This window comes from Parasteatoda tepidariorum, chromosome X1 (genome assembly GCF_043381705.1).
Source record: "Parasteatoda tepidariorum isolate YZ-2023 chromosome X1, CAS_Ptep_4.0, whole genome shotgun sequence".
Lineage (NCBI taxonomy): Eukaryota > Metazoa > Arthropoda > Arachnida > Araneae > Theridiidae > Parasteatoda > Parasteatoda tepidariorum.
Genome location: NC_092214.1, coordinates 67,794,428 through 67,816,180, shown reverse-complemented (window position 1 = coordinate 67,816,180; position 21,753 = coordinate 67,794,428). Strand labels below are relative to the sequence as shown.

At 29.0% G+C, this 21,753-nt stretch overlaps 1 protein-coding gene across 1 annotated transcript in view; it reads right to left on the bottom strand.

The window, feature by feature from the left end:
- Nucleotides 1-14,414: 14,414 nt before the first annotated feature.
- Nucleotides 14,415-21,753, bottom strand: part of LOC107451041 (uncharacterized) — a 252,119-nt gene continuing 244,780 nt past the window's right edge. Inside the window, exon 4 of the mRNA XM_016067013.3 lies at nt 14,415-18,541. Within this exon, the coding sequence (XP_015922499.1) occupies nt 18,441-18,541 (101 nt within the window). The 3' untranslated portion in view covers nt 14,415-18,440. The remainder of the gene's footprint in view (nt 18,542-21,753) is intronic.

Here is a 21,753-nt window from a genome sequence, read left to right as displayed (position 1 = left end):
GCGCATATGGAAATCATTGTGCTGCACACATGATAACACACCTTATTAATATGCAGAGTAATATTTTTATGCAATTCTTTCTTACAGTATAAACTGCTAGTTTGCCCTATTTTCTTTAAGACAGTCCACTTGGATCAGTCTGCGTAGCGAACGAGGTTTGTGGTATTGGTTCTCGTTAAACCGTTCCATCGTAAAGGGCTAGACTTCATGTGCAGGTTGTCGGGCTACCAAAGCGTTGGTGCCATCCCCTCTGAAGAGGATTAAAATTGTGATTGCATCTGTTCGGATCAACCTCAGAGATGTTTCCCAGACCGTCGCCAATAGCCCATTCTGCAGCTCTAGAGCGACGTAAATGAACTACAATAACAACAACTTTAAAGCAGTTTCGTTAGAAAATAAAAGTGATTAAAACCCTTTGTTTGCGTCATTTTGTATGGTATAACAGTATATTATAAATGTTTTCTATATTTTCACGGTAATACTTGTTTATTACATTTCAAACAATTTTAACTTGCATTTCCTTAAATATTTACGCAAACATCAACTAAGCTTAATCTTTTGGACACCGGTGTATTTATTGCCACTCATATATATACTGGCTTGAATGCTCATCTCAAAGTACAGTTCATAAACATTTGGTCAATTTAAAGAACAGATAGCACAAGTTAGATAAATACATCAAAAAGATACATTCAGGTTTACGGTGGGATTCGAACCCATACCTCCACGCACCTTAGTTTCCTGCCTTGATCTAATTCTAAATTCTATTGAGAGCAGGCGGACCGCTTTCAATTTGGAAAAATAGATTGTATTTCCGGTTTTCGTAATGGGGAAAATGTTTAGTTTGAAAATATTTTAGTACCTTATAACGTGGATAATTTATTTCGCTCTTAATTTCTTTTGAACAATATATAAATATTTTACTGCAGTATTATTTGTTTTTGAAGTGTTAAGTAAATGAAAAATATTGCCCACAAGAAAATACGTTGAATTAAATCCAATTTCGTGAATTAAAGGAGAGATGATAAAAAAACGGATTGATTTCTCTAAAAGTTGAATCAATGTCTTTTTCTTAGATATTTCATTACATTCTTTACATACAATTTAGAATAATAATTCTTCCCTGTGAAAATATTCTTGTGGGGTTTTTAATCGCTATATAAATAAAAACAATTTCAGTTAACTCGAAGTAACTACATGTCACGTAATTCTACAATAAATAGAACTACAAGTTAAAGTATTAAAGTGATTTTTTCGTTCATGCCTTTAAAATACATTAAGAATGCTACAAATTCATGAAAATTTTGCTTATGTCTTAAAATTTGCTATTATTGTAAATTTTTGTTAGATAAAAAAGTTGTTTAATCTATGTTGAAAAACTTTGGGTATCTAATCTTGCTAAACTGATGATAAAATAGTTAAGCATGAAAATCTATTTTAGGCAGTATCTCTAATATGCTCCAATACTTTTTTTAACTTTATTTTTACAGCTTGAAAAGTTATTGTAGTAAATTATAAACTTCAAGTTAAAGTGAGAAGTTTAAGATTATATTCTACATTTTTCAGTAAATCTTAGCAAGTATAGATAATATACAACGCCTCATTGGTTGCTTTGCAATAGCTGCCCAATTAGCCACTTTCCAAAGCATGTCACAAGGTATTATTTGCGAACCTAGCAATGTATTTGCGGTAACTCCGGAGACAATCATAAAATGTGTAATTTATATACATAGATGTTCTGTTATATTCTTAATATATATTTTTAGGATCCTTATCAAAACCCATCAGAGCTTGTAAATTAAAATTTGAGTTAGAAAGAAACAAAAACGATATCGAAAGGAAGTCAGGACTGAAAACATGGCGACCACTTCAATTACCAGTGAAACAGAAGTTGAAAGGAGAGTATTAGAATGATCTCTTAGTTTTGCCAGGCATTTAAACTGGTTTTATTGTTTTTTATTCTACCTTCTACACTAGGAATATGACAAAGTTTTGTAGCATTTTTGGTTATTCATAGCAGAAATACAAAGTTGCAATCCATTCTTTGTTGACCGAGATTTTTACAAGGATTCCAAAACTAAATTATACGGACGTGCATTACGGAACAATCGTGCATTAATATTTCGTTTGCGTAGCATTAATATTTTATTTGCGTCATATTTAAGTATTTTTTTGTGTGGAAACCCAAGCAATTACCAATCGCTCCGTACGTTGAATGTTAAAATGCAAAAATTCAAAATTATTTTTAATGTTGGTGTTGGTTGACCAAGTGGAAATGATTGGAAAAGCTTTATAAATAATTTTAAGGAGTATTCCTCTGAGGGTGCTTTATAATTTTGCAGCAGTGATAATAACTCTTTAATTTTATCAAATCCCCCTCCGAAAGATATATAATTCACACGTTTAGAGGCAGCTAGTATCCCATTTTTGCTAATTGTTATTAGCTGTTTTGTATCAGTTATGATTGGTCCAACGGTTATTTAAATATCCTTGAAATGTATGCATTTTAACCATTAAATTTCTGCTGTGAAATTAAAATGCATCGTTCACTGGAGGTCATGAGTTCGATCCTGGTAGCCAGCTAAACAACGAATGTGTCATGCAGTAAGGTTCAAGTAAAATCTATCGTGGCTGAAAACCTCCTCATTGGCGGTGATGTGGAAGTTTGGAGAGATGAGTACCAGCCCTGGCTCTATTCTCGCTGTTTGGTATTTCTACACCATGACTGTTAAAAGATAAAGCTCTAAAAAGGGAAGCTAGGAACATTGCCATGGTTCGGTGACGTGGTGTGCTGTTAGACTGTCAAAACATTAGCAATTATATTGTTTAAATCTACCGATTACCTATACACAGTGCTGCCAACTAGTAAGCTTTTCGAAAAGTAATAGAGAGGTTGAGAGTTAAAAATTAAAAGGTACAGAATTGTTTGGTAATTTTGCCAATATTTAAGTCTCACTACGAGAGCTTCAGCTAAATGGCGTTTCATATCTAGTATCGAATCATTTTGTTGTAGTTCATTTACGTCACACTAGAGCTGCACAATGGACTATTGGCGACGGTTTGGGAAACATCCCTGACGATGATCCGAAGACATGCCATCAGAATTTTGATCCTCTGCNAAGCCCATAAAATTAATGATGCCAATGACCTGCACGCGAAGTCGAGCATTTTACGGTAGAACAGTTTAACGAGGACCAATACCGCGCCCCCCTTGGTCCCTACCTAGACTGATCCACTTATTCACCCACCCGCACCAGTGATGCTTGACTTCGGTGATCTGTAGGGAACCGTATCTTAACGATCAGTCTACTGCGGAACTATCCAATCATTTACTCTTGTGATATGGAAAATATCTTTAAATCAAATTTACAAAACAATCATAGATTGAAATATAAACTTAGCGAACGTTAGAAGAAATTTTCTCAAAAAGCGTTTAAAGTTGGTAGTCCTGTATAGCATACGAAGTATGATTTTTTTTATCAAATTGAGAGAAACTGATTAGCAACAAAACTTCAAAACTTCCTTTTATAATATTCGCAAAATAATAAAGGAATAATATATATANTATCGTTAAACTCAATATATATATATATATATTTATTCAAAACATTTAGAAAGATGAAATTTTTTAGATTTCCAAATATCTTGGCATATTTAAATTGCAAAAATCAGGTACTCGTTTTAATCTTTAAAATTTCTGTTTATTCGTCCTTATTATAGAAAATATCGTTTACATTATAATGAAATTTTAATTTAAAATATAAAATATAACTATTTTATTAGAATTTAAATATTTGAAAAATAAGAATATTTCAATTTGAAAACATAAATGGAAAATGAAATTACCTTTATAACCTAACCTTTTAACTGTAAATCTCTTTCATATGTAGATTAATTATTTAAAATTTTATATATTTTTTTAAAACTTTGGCATAGCACAAAATAATTATCACTCAGAATAGCTTTTGTTTATTTCATAGGATTTTTATGTAATAAGTGTTAATTTCAATGATTCTAAACAATGTCTTCATACATTCTAACTAATTGATGCTAATTTTTAATTAAGGCAAAAATAGATAAAAAATTTACTTTCACTGTATGACTATACCTTTTTTGTGATAGATTTGATTTTTTGACCTTCTAACATGGTAGATAATGGCTTTTGATGGTTTGAAAATCGCTTTTTGTATAATTCACAAAATCTCGAGAGTTCTTTAAACGAATCAAAACACTTTTACACAATTGTAAAATTAGTTTTTTGAAAGAAAATTCAGCGTTTATTTTTACATTATTTATTTTTTTATTTAATTATGGTCAAAGACTTTTTTCATTGTAAGGCTTAGAAACATTTATGAAACTTTAAACTATAAAACTTGAAATTGCAAAATCCTAAATTTGAAGGAAATCTGTCAAATAGCTTTCGAGGAAGGAAAATCTAAAAAAATACATTTTTTTTTCCGAAATTTTAAGACTTAAGAAATATTTGACCAATTTCTTTTAAATTTTGGAATTTTTCATTTAAAGTTACATATTTGTTTGTGTACTTCATTATTCAATATTTTTTTGACCATTAAATAAAGGAAGAAAAAATAAAAAGCAATTATTAAAAATTATTTTTTTTTGTATAAGCAAATTTCATAATTGTGTGAAAAAACTTTCGCTTTGCATAAAAAGTTTTCATAGGCAAAAAATGATAATAACATTTAGATTTCTCAACTTTCAACCGCTGTCTTATATTAACTATTGGGGCCATATTTTCCAGTTTGTGCCAACTAGTCCATACTGCTATGGTCAAGAATTCAAATTCTAAGAGAAAAAAAACTTATGCTTATTTGGAGAAAGAGCGTTTTTGCGTGTGATTCTGTAAATAGTGCACAGAGAGAGCATATAATTAGTAAGTATGTTTGAGGTTAACCTTTTGAACCATTCAGGGATTAGCACTTAATAGAGGAAATCCAATCATCAGAACAAAAGTTTATCTGACTGATATCCTTTCTTTGTGTTGCTCACTGTAGTTACTTTAAATACTGTACTTGTTTGTATATAAAGCGTTATTGGCGTCAAAAGTTTAAGACAGATAATTTTTAAAATCAATTTAATTATGATTAAACCACGATTAAAGTGTAAAGTCGTTGCTTTGAAAGGTTTTTTGCTTTCGTTCAAAAAAATGTTGAAATTTTTTTTCCAAACAAATTTTTCAAATATTTTCGAACAAAATTTTAACTCTTTTTTCTCAATGGACTTATTTGATAATCATGTCTTGTTCAATATTTGGCTTATTTTGTAGCAGTATTTAATGCATTCTGTTATATTTCGTAAAAAAGTAAAATTTTAAATTCATTTTATCAATTATTTATGCGAAGGGAATCCATTCTTCAGCATTTAACCTGGTTTTGCGAAGTTTTTTCGCAAGGAAAATAAAAAAGCAACAGTTTAAGTGTCTTATACTTAGTATAAAGTTATAATTGTAAAATATCTATGCCCTATTGCTATGAAGAATTTCTTGGGCCAAAGGATTAGTACGTACAAAGAATATTTTGAAAATATTAAACTTTTTCTTAAAAATCGCCAATTTGGCGACATTTTCCCGTCTAGATCAAAACTATCAAAACCAATGCCTTATTCTCATTTTTTGAAAATATTTATGAGACCAGACAAGGCAGCATTGTAGTAAGTTATTAAATATTTAAAAAAATCAGACCACAAAAGCTTTTCTTTTTCTCAAAATTTTGACTTTTCTCCATATTGACATTTTGCGCCATTTTAAAAAAAAGCATAGAATGCGCTGGCTAAAGATAGATTAAACTTGACCGAACAGCCATGAGTAATCTACAAACTCACAGCAGTTATAAAAATAGCATTTTATTCTTAAAAAAGCTTCATTTGATGCGACGACACGGCCTTTGAAAAACAGGGGTAAAATAGACGATGAAGCAAATGTATAAATTGTCAGTTCGCTTATTTTCACTTTTTTCTTTTTGAAAATAACTACGTCCTAATTTCATAGTTTTTATATATATTTTTTTAAATGCAAAGTTTCAGTTTAAATTGTCTAGTTTAAAAAAGTATACTATTAATTCCATTTTTCCCAAATAAAGTATAATTACAAAAGTGCTCTTAGACGGCGGTCAGTCTTGAAATCAATAAAAAGTAAACAATAAAATGCTCCATTGAACATAAAATTGTAGAAGATTTTTGCGAACATTAAAAAAAACTTTAAGTATATCATAAATCAAGTAGTATAGGTCCCTTCAGGTTAAATGATAGTGAGGTAAAAATTTATGAAAACTTTAATAGCACTCACATAAGATGGAATCTTACAAAGTTTGGAGGAAACATAATTCAATAGGTCTCAAGATGTAGCTATGTTTAGAATCATGTAAAATTATTTCAGGAGTATCATCACTTTTAGCGATTACAAAAAGGTTAAGGAGATGATAAATGGGTAAATAAAAAATTGAATATAAATAGTAAGTAGATATACAATAATGGAAGAGACACTTTCAATTTTTTACTTTTTTTTAAATTTCTCGAGAATAACTTAGAGGATTATTTTGTAACTTTACAGGTGCATAGTTCATGCTATTTTTCATACTTAACAGTATGGTTTAAAGCTTTCAAGTGTTTGAGGGATCGACTGCAAATTACGAAAGAAAACAAGTATTTTTGAACACCTTATACCAGAAAATCAAGCAATAAGCTTGTAACTTGTATCAAAAACTTTGATTGTAATTTGCAATAGCTGTATACTATTTCGTACATCTAGCCTAATTATTTATGCGAATATGAACATATTTACAAGATGTTAATCTTTTTGTCTTGCGTCTTTTTGCTATAATTTTAAAAATATTAAATAAAATTGGACACAATTTTTGGAGTAATTTAAAATTAATAACAAAATTAATGTTTTAAAATTTGAAAAAAAAAATTGTTAACACTGTACGAGATATGAGTATTTAAATTAGTTCGTTTATACAGCGCATGGATGGAAAAAATTAAAAAAATATTTTTGGGATAGAATTGTGGTTTTGACAGAAGTTTGAAAGTTGGAAAATGAAAGTTTTGCCCTATTTAAACCATTTGTGCTAGGTTTTAAAAAAGATGTACATTTTATTTTCTGCTTTAGCCTTTTAACCTGTCATTTTTTATATTTTGTGCATAAAGTTTGCTTATTAAACAATAGTTATATCTGACTAAGATAAATTGAGAGTTTTAAAGCAAACTTTTATAAAAGTATTTCTTTAGGAGGCTGACTAGCAAGGGAAGTACATATCTATAAAATTCCTGTTTAAACGAAACCAAGTTTAAATTAAAGAATATGGTTTAAAATAAGACGGAATAAAAACTTGTCACTACTGTGAACCCTGAGTTAAGGTATGACCCTTATAAATTTTAGTTAATATAATAGTAAAATAAAAATACTGAAAAAAGTGTATTCGTGGCATTGTTTAGAGTATGCAGCTAAAGTCTGAGAGGGTGCGGAATCTATTCCAGCTGTTGACAGTTTTTTAATTATGTATTTTTCTATTGATTTTTAAAAAAAAAATTAAAGCACATATAAAAACAATTTAGTTTACGAGTTAAAATGTACTTAATTGTTTTGAATGTTATGCTCTTTCCGTTTGCTTGATAGGTATTTTAAAAAAATATAATTATTGAGAAATTAAATTGCTTTTAAAGTCCAAATTCTCATTGAAATGAAAAAAAAAATATGTAAAGAATTTATCGTATTATTTTCTTAAAATTTCATTTCAATAAAACTTTTCGGTTCAATAGTTCTTTTTTAAATTAAAATGAAATTTTTTCTAATGAAAGTATTTAATGAAGGTTATGTTATTTTTAATTTTCATTCATTGCAAGCTACAAAAAAAAAAGAATTTCTCGGAAAACAATTTAAAAATTATCTAACTTAGTTTTCATAAAACTATAAACTTAAATTATAATTTTATAAAAATTATTTTTTAGACATAAAAAACTTAGAAATATTTTTTTAAAAACCTGTTCACGCATTCTGATTTAAAGGATAAAATTAAATATTTTCAATTTAAAAAAAAATTATGATTTTCCTCTAAATAAAGAGTTTTTAATATGTATGCTTTAAACAAAGGGAAAAAAACTGTTTCTTCAGTTTAAAAAAATGTCATTTAAAAACTGTCACCCTCTGGGATAGAACATACTCCCTTCTGCTATGACTCGTCCGTCCACGAGTGCTGTTCCAAATAATGATGTTTTTATTTAAATATAATTGAATTAAATCTTTAAGGGGTCATATATTGATCTAAGGGATGCAGTTGCTTCAAATTGTTACTCACTCCTAAGTTTTAGCTTGCTCTGTAATTCAGATGTGGTTTTCTTTTCTATAGGAATATTACTTCATTTTTAATTGCAAATGGCAATTTCTTGATTTAGATTCTTAGGATCATTTTACGCTCTCTCATCGCATTATCAAGCTTATCACTAATGCGTAAGTAAATTAGTATTTAAATGAGGAAAAAGTTAAAAATGAGTTTACTACTGAGGACGGTGGTACTGAAAACATTGAAATGAGTTCGATTCTTGAGGTTTAAATTAGTTAGCTTGCTTGAGTTTCAAATAGTTTGCTTGAGGTTTAAATACTTCAATTTTATTTAGGCAATCGATGATGTTTTCATTCTAGTTTTCCTCAGTTGTGGTTTGTTAGATATCGATAGCTTTTTTCTCTAGCAAAAAAATAAACCTTAGATCCTTAATGTGCATGCTTTTTCTCTAGTTTACTTGAATTTTAAATAGTTAGCTTGAGGTTTAAATTTTATTTAGGCAATCGATGATGTTTTCATTCTAGTTCTCCTCAGTTGTGGTTTGTTAGATTTCGATAGCTTTTTTCCCTGGCAAAAAAATAAACTTTAGATCCTGAATGTGCATACTTTTTCTCTAGTTTACTTGAATTTTAAATAGTTAGCTTGAGGTTTAAATTTTATTCAGGCAATCGATGATGTTTTAATTCTAGTTTTCCTCAGTTGTGGTTTGTTAGATATCGATAGCTTTTTTCCCTAGCAAAAAAATAAACCTTAGATCCTTAATGTGCATGCTTTTTCTCTAGTTAACTTGAATTTTAAATAGTTAGCTTGATGTTTAAATTTTATTTAGGCAATCGATGATGTTTTCATTCTATTCTTCCTCAGTTGTGGTTTGTTAGATTTTGATAGATTTTTTTCCCTGTCTAAAACATAAATTTTAGATCCTTAATGTACATACTTTTTATCTTTGTGCTTAAGAAAGATTCTAAAAGTATTTACTCTAAGAAAAGTTCAAATTATTTATTAAAATTATTTTCTGCATTGCCTCTGGACTATATTGTCGTCATCAAAATTTATCGTATTACGTTTCACTAGTGTTTCACTAGTGTCGCATTAACCACTATTGTCCACTAGTGTCGACACTAAACGTTTCACTAGTGTCGGTAACTTCTCATACTATTTATTAATATTTTATTTATTTACTTAATTTTTAGCAAATTATTAGTAGATCTACAGTCCAAATTTCATATCGGTATGAATCATGCAAAACTATGCACAGCTTTTAAAATTGGCAATCAATTTCATAAATCATGTATTTCGTTGATTTGATTCACGATTTGTTGCAAAAACGATTTATACCCTCTACTTGCCATTTGTTTAGTACCCTATTTTATGCGCTTCTCTCAAGGGCTCTTCAATTAAAAAAACTTTTTTAATGAAACAAGCGTTTTTAAATTTTTTTCCCTTTTATAAAATTGAATTTGTAAATGTGTGAAAAAATTGACTTTATAAACTCACATTTCACAATTATTTTTAATTTTCTAATCTTACAGTCCTTTATTCTCACTGTTATTTATTATTCTGAATAAATTCCGTATTATTCTCGCTATTATTTTGAATAAATATTATTCTACATATTCTACTTTGCATTTCTGACTTCACTATAACAGTTGCTCTAAAATGATAGTGCAAAATTTCTTGGTTCTGAAAATAATACGAATTTTTAAATAGAATCTTTACATAGCAAAGAATTTATTGTTTAAAAAAATGCATTTTCGATGTTATAACTAAATCCAGTAGCTAGCAATTTTTACTATATAATAAAAAGTGTAAGTTTTGAAATCACACACTTACTTGAAATTATACAACGATATACTTTATTTTTGCTCCAAATACAAACGATTAGATGCGATAAATAACACAGCAAAAAATCATTACATCAATTTCAAAAACACGAATACTCTTATGAATACTTGATTGCATTCAAGCAAAAACAAACATTTGTAACATTTCAAAATCAACAAAACTTTAAAACAGTGATAACATTCTATATCAACATACATTGATAATTCATCATTATCAAGGGTTTTTACATGAAAGGAAATGTCCGTGAAGTATTTTGAGTCATTTTCTTCAATCGTAGCCATTTTTTTCAAAAATGAATTATTTTAATTCAGTAGTTTATAAATTGTTTTCGTAAATTAACATGAACTACAAATTTAGGCTACGTACTCTAGAAATCAATCTTTCAATCCTTTAACGACGTAGCAGTTTTCATCAGAGGTACTTTTTATTTAATATAAAAATGTTTAAATGGAGGAGCATCATATATTATTCCAAAATTTAAAATATAGCTTGAGACATTTCTTGTTTAGACATTTGATATTTTGTAAGTTTTTCGTCTTTTTGTCGAGTAGCTAAATTTGAGTAAGTAAAGATATATTTAGGATCAAAAGACTATGATTGTGTTTAAGTTATGTCTATCATCATAGTCTTTTATTTTTATGTGGATTATAAAGTATTTTAGATTGTACCAATTTGATATTAAATGAATAGGTTTCATTGGTTTTGATACAAAAATCAAATGACAGAAGTCTTTTTAACTTCTCTGAAACTAAAAAAAATAAAACTTCTTCTGAAGATTAAAAAAACGTAATTTTTTACGATACTTAAACAAAGTGATGACATTTTGCTGCTCAAAAAAATATATGTACAAGAAAGCCGTGGTTAGTAGAAAAAAAGATTTTTACATAAACTTCAAAAAAGGTTAAAGAACAGGTAAAGAAAAAATATCAAATTTAGTAATTTTATTTTAAAAAATAAGATTTAGTTAGTTTCGGTTTTATCCAATAAAAATCATTTTTCATGGATATACAATCTCTGGCCAAATTATTAGACGCCCTATAAGATTCTATGTAAAATCTTAATTATCAAGTGATACTATACAGCTTTATTGCTTTTACGAGGCTGAAACTGGTTTACACTTGTTTTTGTTCATGTACCAATTGGTTAAAGTTGTAATGCAATATTTTAAAAATAAACACAAGCAGAAAGTATATAAAAAAATCTCCTGAATAAAAACCCATTACTAAGGCCCGGATTTTGATGACATTTTCATTTTTGCATTTTTGGACTTTTTTTTGTCTTTTAGAGCATTTTTTTTTACATTTATAGGGCATTTTTCTTTAAATTTTGGGGCGTATTTTGCATTTTAATGCATTTTTTAAATTTTTTTTGCTAATTTCTTCCAATTTTTATTATTTTTTTATCAATTTTCATTATTACACTGGCTTCCAAACAATGAAGAAAATCTATAGGATATTAACAGGTGAAGCAAAATCTTTTCAAATTGAAGAAGAATTGTCAGTAAGTGAGACCGTCTTTCTCAAGTACGCACCTATAACATCAGTAGATGTTGAAAGAAACTTCTGCAGGAATGAAAATTTACTTTCAGACAAGAGACGCTCGTTTACATTTCAAATTATCAAAAAACATTTAATAATCCAATGTAATTCTGATATTTAGTAATATTATGNATATAATATATCGTTTAATTGAACCAATTGATACACTAACGTAAACAAGTGCAAACCGCGTAAAAACAATAAAACTGTACAGTATCACCTGATAATTAAGATTTTACATAGAGTCTTATAGTGCGTCTAATAATTTTGTTGAATTGTTATAATATACTAATATAATACCTGGTATAATAAATATTCTATCTTTATATCGTCTTTTATGTATCCAATTGTAGAATTTATATAATATATCGTTTAATTGAACCAATTGATACACTAACGTAAACAAGTGCAAACCGCGTAAAAACAATAAAACTGTACAGTATCACCTGATAATTAAGATTTTACATAGAGTCTTATAGTGCGTCTAATAATTTTGTTGAATTGTTATAATATACTAATATAATACCTGGTATAATAATTATACTATATTTATATAATATATCTTTTAATTTATCCAATGACCGAATTTATATTATATATCGTCTAATTTAACCAACTGATTCACGGACTTAAACAAGTGCAAACCGGTATCAGTCACGTAGAAACAATGAGGTTGTATAGTATCAACTGATAATTAAGATTTTACATAGAATCTTATAGGGCGTCTAATAATTTGGCCAGGGTCTGTATTAATTAATACATTTGATTATAAACCAATTTTTTCTGACCTGAAAGTGGTACCAATATTTATATGTTATAACATATGTTTTTTTGTATTATGTGTACTATTTAAAGCGTATTATTAAAAATGTGAACTTCAGCGAATTTTAAATAAATTATTAAAAGTGGGCTATAGTATGTTCTAGAGATTTTACCATTCAGTGGTCTATGAGTTAAGGAAAATGGCTTAATGAAAAATTATAGTACTGATTACTTAAATACCGAAAAAAACTTCATTTAACTTAATTTAAAAATAGGCTGACAAGACTTTTAAATAGAACTAAAATGAAGCAACAGAATATTAAGAAATTTAATTCCTGTTATTTGATTCCAGCAGCATTTAACTTAGTTAAACTGAATATATTTTTAATATGAATGATAAGTACTATGACTAGTGCTTATGCAGTGATAATTGGCACAGATAAGATATTCATTTTGCACAATTAATGTCAATATGTTACTCCATTCAACTGCATACAACTGTTTCAAGACTTGCTGTTAAAGTGTAACACGTTAATTTTCTTGATCAGACAACAACAAAAAAAAGTGCAAATACACACGATTTATTTAAAAAAAAGTACTATAACATCACTCTGATTGGATTGCACTTTTCCCTGATTAGAATAATATAAGTTTGTTGAAACTTTTTTGTCGTTAAAGGGTAGAAGAGTTTCCCCTCTGATAAGAATAGAAAAAGGAATAAATTTAATTCTTGTTAAACCAATAAATATTATCTACTTCGTATACTATAATCACGTCTTCATACATTAAGCTCAGTATATCATAATATTATAAAATAATTATTTTCTAGTTAGAAGGATATTGTAGACTGAATTATTAATATTTCCATCTTGGTCTGTCTAAAAATGTACTTGATATGTTGAAAGGCATAGGCTTGTGATAAACTAGTAAGTTCATTGAACAATAATAATAACTTTTGTAACCATAACGAAATAATTGATATTTAGTTAGAATACATACTAGTGCCATTGAATTAGGTATAAGCTGTATCATAGAAATATACCGTAGTGCCATTCACACATCATCGCGTGTAAGTATATTTTTCTAATGTGTGTAAAAACAAGTGTAGTCTTTCAAGTGCTGTGCAACGAAATGTATTGCTAGTACTATGGATGTAGTTCCGATTAACATTTTATGTAGGGTAAATGAACTATACTTATATGTAAGGGCTTAGGTGGGCCCTATATATTTAGCTAGGTTTGAAATATTCAACCTAGAAATTATGAACCGATTTGGTTTCGACTAAGCAAAATGCTTGGGCAAATAATATCCATTGGTTATGTCTTATAAAATACCATTTAGAATGTAATAAACTGTCTTTTTGTAGATTATAAACTCACCCAAGATAATTTAAGTATTGACCATTTAGTTCTAATTTTTTTGCAGTCAGCAATTGGTTTGTAAATAAATTGTGAAGTCCAAAGCAATTATCAGTTATATAAGAAATTTTCGATGAAGAAGAGCATTAATTATACAATTAAGTAACTTTTGGAATGCTACGAAAGACTTGGCAAGAAATCGATCACACATTTAGCTATTTTCCTTACCCAATGGCATGACAGCCCAGTGTGGGCCTTAGCCTTCTTCAAGCTTTCATTCCAAGCCGCCCTACCCTTAACATTGACTTTCTCTCCGGTTACTTTGAGGACGCTCAAGTCTCTTTCCAAACAGTCTACCTATGTGAATCTTGGAGGACTTCTTTTCTTGAATGCCTGATGGTATGGCTGAGAAAAATTTTTTCATTTTCCATTTTTCATCGGGCACTCTGATAATGTGACCATTTTTGAATGTTAATAAAATCTAGTCTTTCTAAGTCTTTTTAGATTTTGTAGAGTTCGATTTTTTTTTCTCCAGTGATATCCTTTTGAATTCCGCGAAATCACGTCTTGAGCATTTTCTCTCAAAAGCTGCAAGTAGTATTTTTTTTGAATAATTTTTGTCTGCGTTTTAGCTGCATATGTAGCTGCATGCGTCTTTCTTTTGTCCATGTTTCAGCTGCATTTATAAATAATCAGTTTAGCTGAACTTTTTATGAAACCTGCCTTTAAAAACTTTAGTCTAAAGGAGCTTCGGTTGGAAAGTGTTATTCTGTTATGGATTTCCTCTGTAATATTGTTTTCTGTGTTGATAACAGATCCCAAATATGTAAAATATTAAAATTGCATTTGTCTAGTTTAAAGAAAGGTTCATTAAATTTTAATTTGGTGTATGGCATACATACATTTGGTTTCAGTTTGGTTAATGCTGAGCCGCATTTCGGTTGTCTCAGCTTCCGAAGGAGATGGATGCTAGTTTGAGGTTTGTTGTTTGATGTCATCGGCCAAAGGTTAATGTTGAAGTGAATTTCGGTTGGCACAGCTTCCAAAGAGATGGATGCTTGCTTTAGGGCTGTTGTTATGTTTACTTTGGAGTTTCTGATGATTTTTTAAGAGCTAACTTAATCAGAAAGCAAGTCATTGCATCATCTTGACTTAGGCCATTTATTATAGTTATATGACGTGAAATAAAAGTTGCATATATCGATTTGTAATAATATTAAGAGGAAAATCTTGGAAAAATATTATTTTTTTATTTAAATAGTAGTCTTATTGATTTTAATAATCAGTCAAGTACTGAGTATTAGTACGAGTACTGACTTCTGTAATTCAAGTGGCTAGCTATGTAATTCAAATGACTAGCTGTATAATTGAACTGATGAGTGTTATAAAGAAAAAGTGAGTGATGTGCAAATGAGAAGATGAATTTATTAATTTAGAATAATGCGATTTTCGATTTTTTAACACCAAAAGCTTTATAAACCCACTAAATCAAAATCAAATTCTCATTAATACGTTGTAAAAATGGTTATTAATATTTATTTTGAAAAGAAAATCTCTTTTAAATGTAGGAAAATTATAATAACTTTAAAAAAAAAAATTAAAATTGACAAGTGATTTTTATTAAATCATGACTTAAGTCACTATTTTTAGGGCTTCATATGTTGCAAATTGGTCAGAGTATTTGGATAGCACTGATGCAGAACCGGGCACACTGCAGATTGGTACCCTTAAAAGTTTGCCTCAAAATATATACAGGGTATTTTATAATTTCTTGCAAAGTATTTTTATCGCAACGCAAGTAAAAAAAAATATTTCGTCTAATACTTTATAGCAAAAAGTTTATCAAGTATTACAAACTTGAGCTTTTAGAACAACATAAATGCACGGATTATTGTTTGTCATAAAAAAAGAGGAGACTTAAAAAATGGCTGAGTTCACTTATGGAAGGGTGTAGATAGGTTTGTCTTAGCCTATGAGAAATCATTTGTTCTAGAACAACTCCATATACCTCAAAATGACAGATTGTGGACAGTATCGATTTAAAGCATGCCACATGATAAAAAATTGGCCTGAAAAATTCATCTCCAATAATAGTTTGGGGCTTTCTGAAATAAGGGAAAACTTCCTTTGGTTTTTATTGATAAGGGAGTTAAAATTTGTGAAGTCTATTTAAATAGAGTCTGGAGAAAGCTCTTTTGCCCAATCTCAATACTGTGCATGGGGATGAATATTATTGGCTATTGGCAAGATTGTGCTTTTTCGCATTCTGCGAACATAGAAATTGGTGCGAAGTCAAACTACCAGAAAATAAATGGCTCTAAAGCTTTCTGGCTATTGAATCTTTTTGCATGAGGTGTCATGCAGCGAATACTGAATAATGTAAAACGCACAAATTTGAACCAAATTTAGAGTGATATAAAACGTGCATGGGCAAAAAACAATTATGAATGCTGTACGTGTTGCTTGTACTACTTTTGAGAAAAGATTAAACCTTGTAAAAAACTAAGTGGAATTACACTTTTAACTTGTTGTAATGGTTTTAAATATGATGTTGTTTCTTTTATGTAAATAAGCTGATGCTTTTTACCAAGCCTTGAAATTTTATGTTTGAAGTTGCAGAACTTGATTTTTTAATCAAGGATTACGATGACTATTCATTTGGTAAAGTAAATTCCGGACGGATTTTCGATCAACATAAAGGCATTTAATTAGATTCTGAAAGGTATTTCAGTGATTATAAGCCATGAACCTTTGTAGATACCATTAGTACCACATAACATTTGATAAGTCTTACAAGGTGTCCTGTAAAAAAGTGCACCATTCTTTAAAACTATTGAAGATAGAGGGATAAAATATACGGTGTAATGACAGAGAAAGTCGTAAGAATTTAAATTTTTTTTCCAATGGCAGGCACTGAATTTTAATCTTGGCCTATGAAGATGCCGGAATTGTTACTCATTTAGCGTTGCCCAGTGGGCACCCATGAACCAATGGTACGGAGGCGAGCAACATTACCCTCGCCACACTGCCACAAACCCGTTTATAGAGTGGGCCACATTCACACATCACACACTCACACAACAGAGGACAGCACAAAGAGAGAGAGAGAGAAACATCCCGCAGCCAACGGCTTCGCAGTCAGGCGCGCTAACAGCTCGGCCACCTGGCCGGCGTAGAATTTAATTAATTACCAGCAGATTAAATTAATTTAAAAAATTGCTGCAGTCGCTATGTAAAATCCCATTAAAAGGAGCTCAAAAACTCAAAGCGATCAAATCTGTCGTTGAAACGTGAAGGGAGTTACATCCAGAAGGAAGCCATGCTTTTCACGGAACAATGTGTGTTTCTGCTTTGGATTTATCACAGGTTGGATCGCAATATTAAGGCGCAGTCTTTTACTCTATTTAGCATTAATTTTAGTAGCCAAATGTTAGAAACTTTTGAAGCAAATTTAAAAAAAATTGGGCAGACGTCTTACATCTTTCTATATCAATATATAAGTCATTTTATCCTTTTATCAATAATGAATGATTTGATTGATTAATTTTGAACTAGGAGTATTTTTTGCTGGGCACTCTGCATTAAATATATTAAGTGAGCCGCGATTTGATAGTGGTTAAGGCACTCAGCTGCTTATGAGAAGAATAAGGGTTCTATATCCTGAGACTACTCTTCTTTATGTGAATGGGTCCAATTTGTCGAGTAAAGTGAAGGCGGCCATAGCGCAATGCTGGACTTTGTGGAGCCTTAACCTCCATGATTCTCTTGGCAGTCAATTGAGAGCTGAGGGCGGTATATTTTATTTTTACTTTTGTTTTTAACTAGATTTAATAAACAGTGGTAAGGTGTAATGGCAATAACCAGTAAAAACATTACTAGTAATGACAATAACCAGTAGTAACGAATATTAGTCTCAATTAAACGATATATAATGAGTATACCTATTTCAGTGGCACTTAAATTTTCTTTACATTAAATAATGATAAACTTGATAAAGTTGGTGATCTATGCGATTAACAAATTTATTTTTGAAGAAATATGACTACGTCTGGTATATATCTGTAATATATAACAGATATATATCTGTAATATGATCTGTTTCATCCGATGTTTGATCAGAATTTTCTACCTACCACGTCCAGTATAGGAGAAGGATGTGAGGTACGTGAATCGTAGTTGAATGAGATGAATCGGGAAATTCGGTAACACTGAATATTGGCTCAAAATCTTTTTTTTAAGTCATTCTGATATTTTCTTATAATAATTCAAATAAATGATCGTAATTATTTACAAGCATTAAAAACTTTTCTTATAGTACATACAAACAATCGATTTCTAAGTACTGATAACAACTTTCCCGATTAATGTCCTGAAGCATCGAAAAAGTTTTTAAATGCCAGTCCAGAATCTTGCATACAGATGACCTTGAATTTGTTTCGAACTTTGGGCTGTCCCTTCACTGACTAGATTGTTGAGCGTATAAATCTGTTTTATATAGTGTCTTTGACCATCTATGTTGCACAAGGAACATTCCATAGCTGAGGAGCTTTGTGAAGCTCACTTATGTAATGGAAAAGATGCGATATCTCAAGGCACACTGCAACTGTTTGAAGAAAAAATCTGCAAGAAGGAGCAGCGCGTCACCACATGTGGTACCTCCACTGCAGTATTAACAATATGGTCAGTAACAGGAAATTAATGTTGCCATGGTCTGCAGCTAGCTGAACATGTCCAGAAGATTCTGCAAAAAAGCAGTTAATTATTATCAAAAAGGAATTTGTAAGGGAAAAGCATAGTAATGAAATAAGTAGGAGTATGGAATTTTAATTACTAATCCATTTGCAAAACTGATGATATTGTTAAACATGAAATGTGTAATCACTTAAAAACGTAAATAAATTAATTTTTAAATTCTTCCATACGTTAGTATTTGCAATTTTAATAAAATTTTGTAGTCCAGGATTATCAAGAGTTATGTAACGCTTAGAACTCAGAAATATAAACTTTAATCGTAAGAAGATATAACTTATAGAATTTTGTGCACAGTTGCAAACTAAGATTCGAAATTGCCCCTTTTAATGCTAGACTAATTTTGTGAGAAACGTTTTTGTACTATAATAGTTTAAAAAAGTTTTAAGTAATGCAAATCAAACTGAACATCTAAGCAAAACGTCTAAATAATTCGTCTGAATATGAAGGTCTAAATAAAAGCGTTAGCAGTAAAAGGATATAACTTACATAATTTTGTGTACAGTTGCAAACTAAGATTAGAAATTGTCCCTTTTTATGTCACGGTGGTTTTATGCAAAACGTTTTTGTACTATATTAGTATGAAAAGGTTTTAAATAATGCAAATGAAACTAAACATCTAAAAAAATCCGTCTAAATATTTCGATTCGATTTTAACAAAATATATTATGAACGTTATTCAATCTTATTTTTACACTTTATTGTTTCCTTTTGATGCAATGCCTCTTTATGTGAGTGAATCAAAAAAATTTATGAATAAACCAAAAGTTATATTAGGAAATGCTATTACTAATTTTTTTGTTATTCTATGATAATTTTTAAAAATTTAGAACATACTTCATGTGATGTTGTCATAGGTACATGTTTACTAGATTTTTAATTTCTTTTATTCATAAATTTAATCATTCCTAATCTCTTTTTTTTCAACAAATAAATCAGCTAATAAATTTAGTTTTATAAAGAGCGAATGCAAATATTTTCATTTTCAATAAATGTAATGGCTAACTTTTTATTTCAATCCAAGTTTATAACTTATTTTTATTCTAAGTCAGGACAACTGAGCATCAAAATCTATTTTTAAAACCATTCTTTTTTCACCCATATTGATTTAGCTTTTGATTAAACAGGTAGTGGAGGATTTATGGTATGGCATGTCCATATTCATATTATGCAAAATTTATAATTTTATTTAAAATGTCCCACAGATAACAATATTCTTTTATTGTTGCACCTCGAGGTCTGCATCGAAATAAAAATTTTATTACGATTTTAATCCTGTTTCTCATCTACTTCAGTTAGTCAAACCACACTTACAGATACATACATATTTGCATTATACATCAACATAGAAAGTATTTGATAAATACATTATAAAGAATTGGAAAATGAATTCTCAATAAAATTTCCTTTTAAGGAGTTTCATAAATTTAAATTAATAAATTTGTTTGAGCAAATTTTTAGACATTTCTTTTGAATTATGTCCAGAAAACTAGTGTTGTCATGAATGTTTTATCTGATTCACCAAGCCAGATGAGTTATTAAGAGAATCTACATTTAGTATTAATAACATTAATGTAAACATAAGTGGTGTAAGTCTTATTACAAACATATCCTTGTTTCTTTGTCACATTATAGCTTGCAGGATGAATAGCCAACTACCACAAAGGATAAAGGAACACATGGTTCTTTTCCCTAGAAAGGATAGATAAACTATCTTAGGTTTCTGAACTGACACAAAACATCACAAGATCATATCCCTTATGTTAGAGAAGGTGGTAAAGCTGCAGAATGGAAACTTTTTGATGAAAGAGGAAAGAATAATAATAATGATAGGAGAAGCAATTTAGTTTTAAAAGATGATGCATCTTGTAGTTTAGAGATATTAAGTTAAAAAAGTTTTATAAACTATTTGGAATTTTTAATAAATTGCTTTCAGTAAATAAATGTTTTGATATTTTTTGGGACATTTTCTTATTGTTTTTTCTGTTTATTGAATTATTAAATTATATGATATTTATTAAAAGCATTAAACACGTTTAAAATTTATTAAATAAATAATATCCAGAAACTAAAGCAGTAAGAAATTACTTGATTAAAAACTTCATTGTCTTCAAAAATATACACATTGGAAACAACAGTCGACGTGCTTCCAGCGCTCAAAAACAGGAACCCATTTCTAATAACTCGTGTTTCTTCTCATTCACGTCTGGCAGGTTTTGAAAATGGGTGCCTGTTTATGAGCGAACTGTTTTGAATGCACTTTTAAAATTACTTTCCAATAGTAGTAATTGGATATTTATAAATTGGCAAATATTTAACTAATGAAAAGGATACTGAAAGAAAAAATCTTCATGCACATGGATAAGTTAAAAAGCATAAAGAAAATTAGTTTTATTCAGTAAATCAATCCATATTGACTAAAATAAGGATGATTTTTTTTGTATGATAAATGCTTAGAGGATGTATTAATATCTAATATTTATATAGTCTTTCTATGCCCAAGGAAACTAAAAAAATGCTTATTTTTACTTTTGATATTTTTTTCTTTTATTGCTTTTCTGTGTTTTTCAAAAATCAAATGAACGTGATTATATTAGATGCCGTTTTGTACTAAATAAATCTTGCAAATTATGCTTTTTTAATTTAAAATACTTGCCCGAATAATTCTTAATAAATTGATTAAAAATATAGCTTTTGAAAAACACTAAAAAGTTTTACATTTGTTTATTAAAAATTGTTTTTGCAATAAAACTATTCTGATTTTTCCGAAGAAAAAGTCTATATTTACTAGACTAATAGTAAATCTAACGTTTATACATTAATTAATAAATGGATATTTTTTTTCATACCTTTTTTTATTAGATATTGCCTGACATTTCAATACATTAATGATTAAGTCTTTAAGTCTTAAAATAATAATTTGTTTATTGAAAATTTCTATATAAGTAGAGATTTAAAATGATGTAAAAGAAGGAATAAGTAGTATAATTTGAAATTGTTATTTGCATCTTTTGATAGTCACTTTACCATACCTAAAATACAATTCATACTATCCGAGCTACGATTTGATATTTACTGCTGTATTCAAACTTTTATTAAAACAAAACGAATGTATACTTGTTTAGTAGTAAACATGAATAGTATTCATACTTTAAAAAAAATCTTCGCATAAGTTTGAGTTGAATTCCTTATGAATATATATAT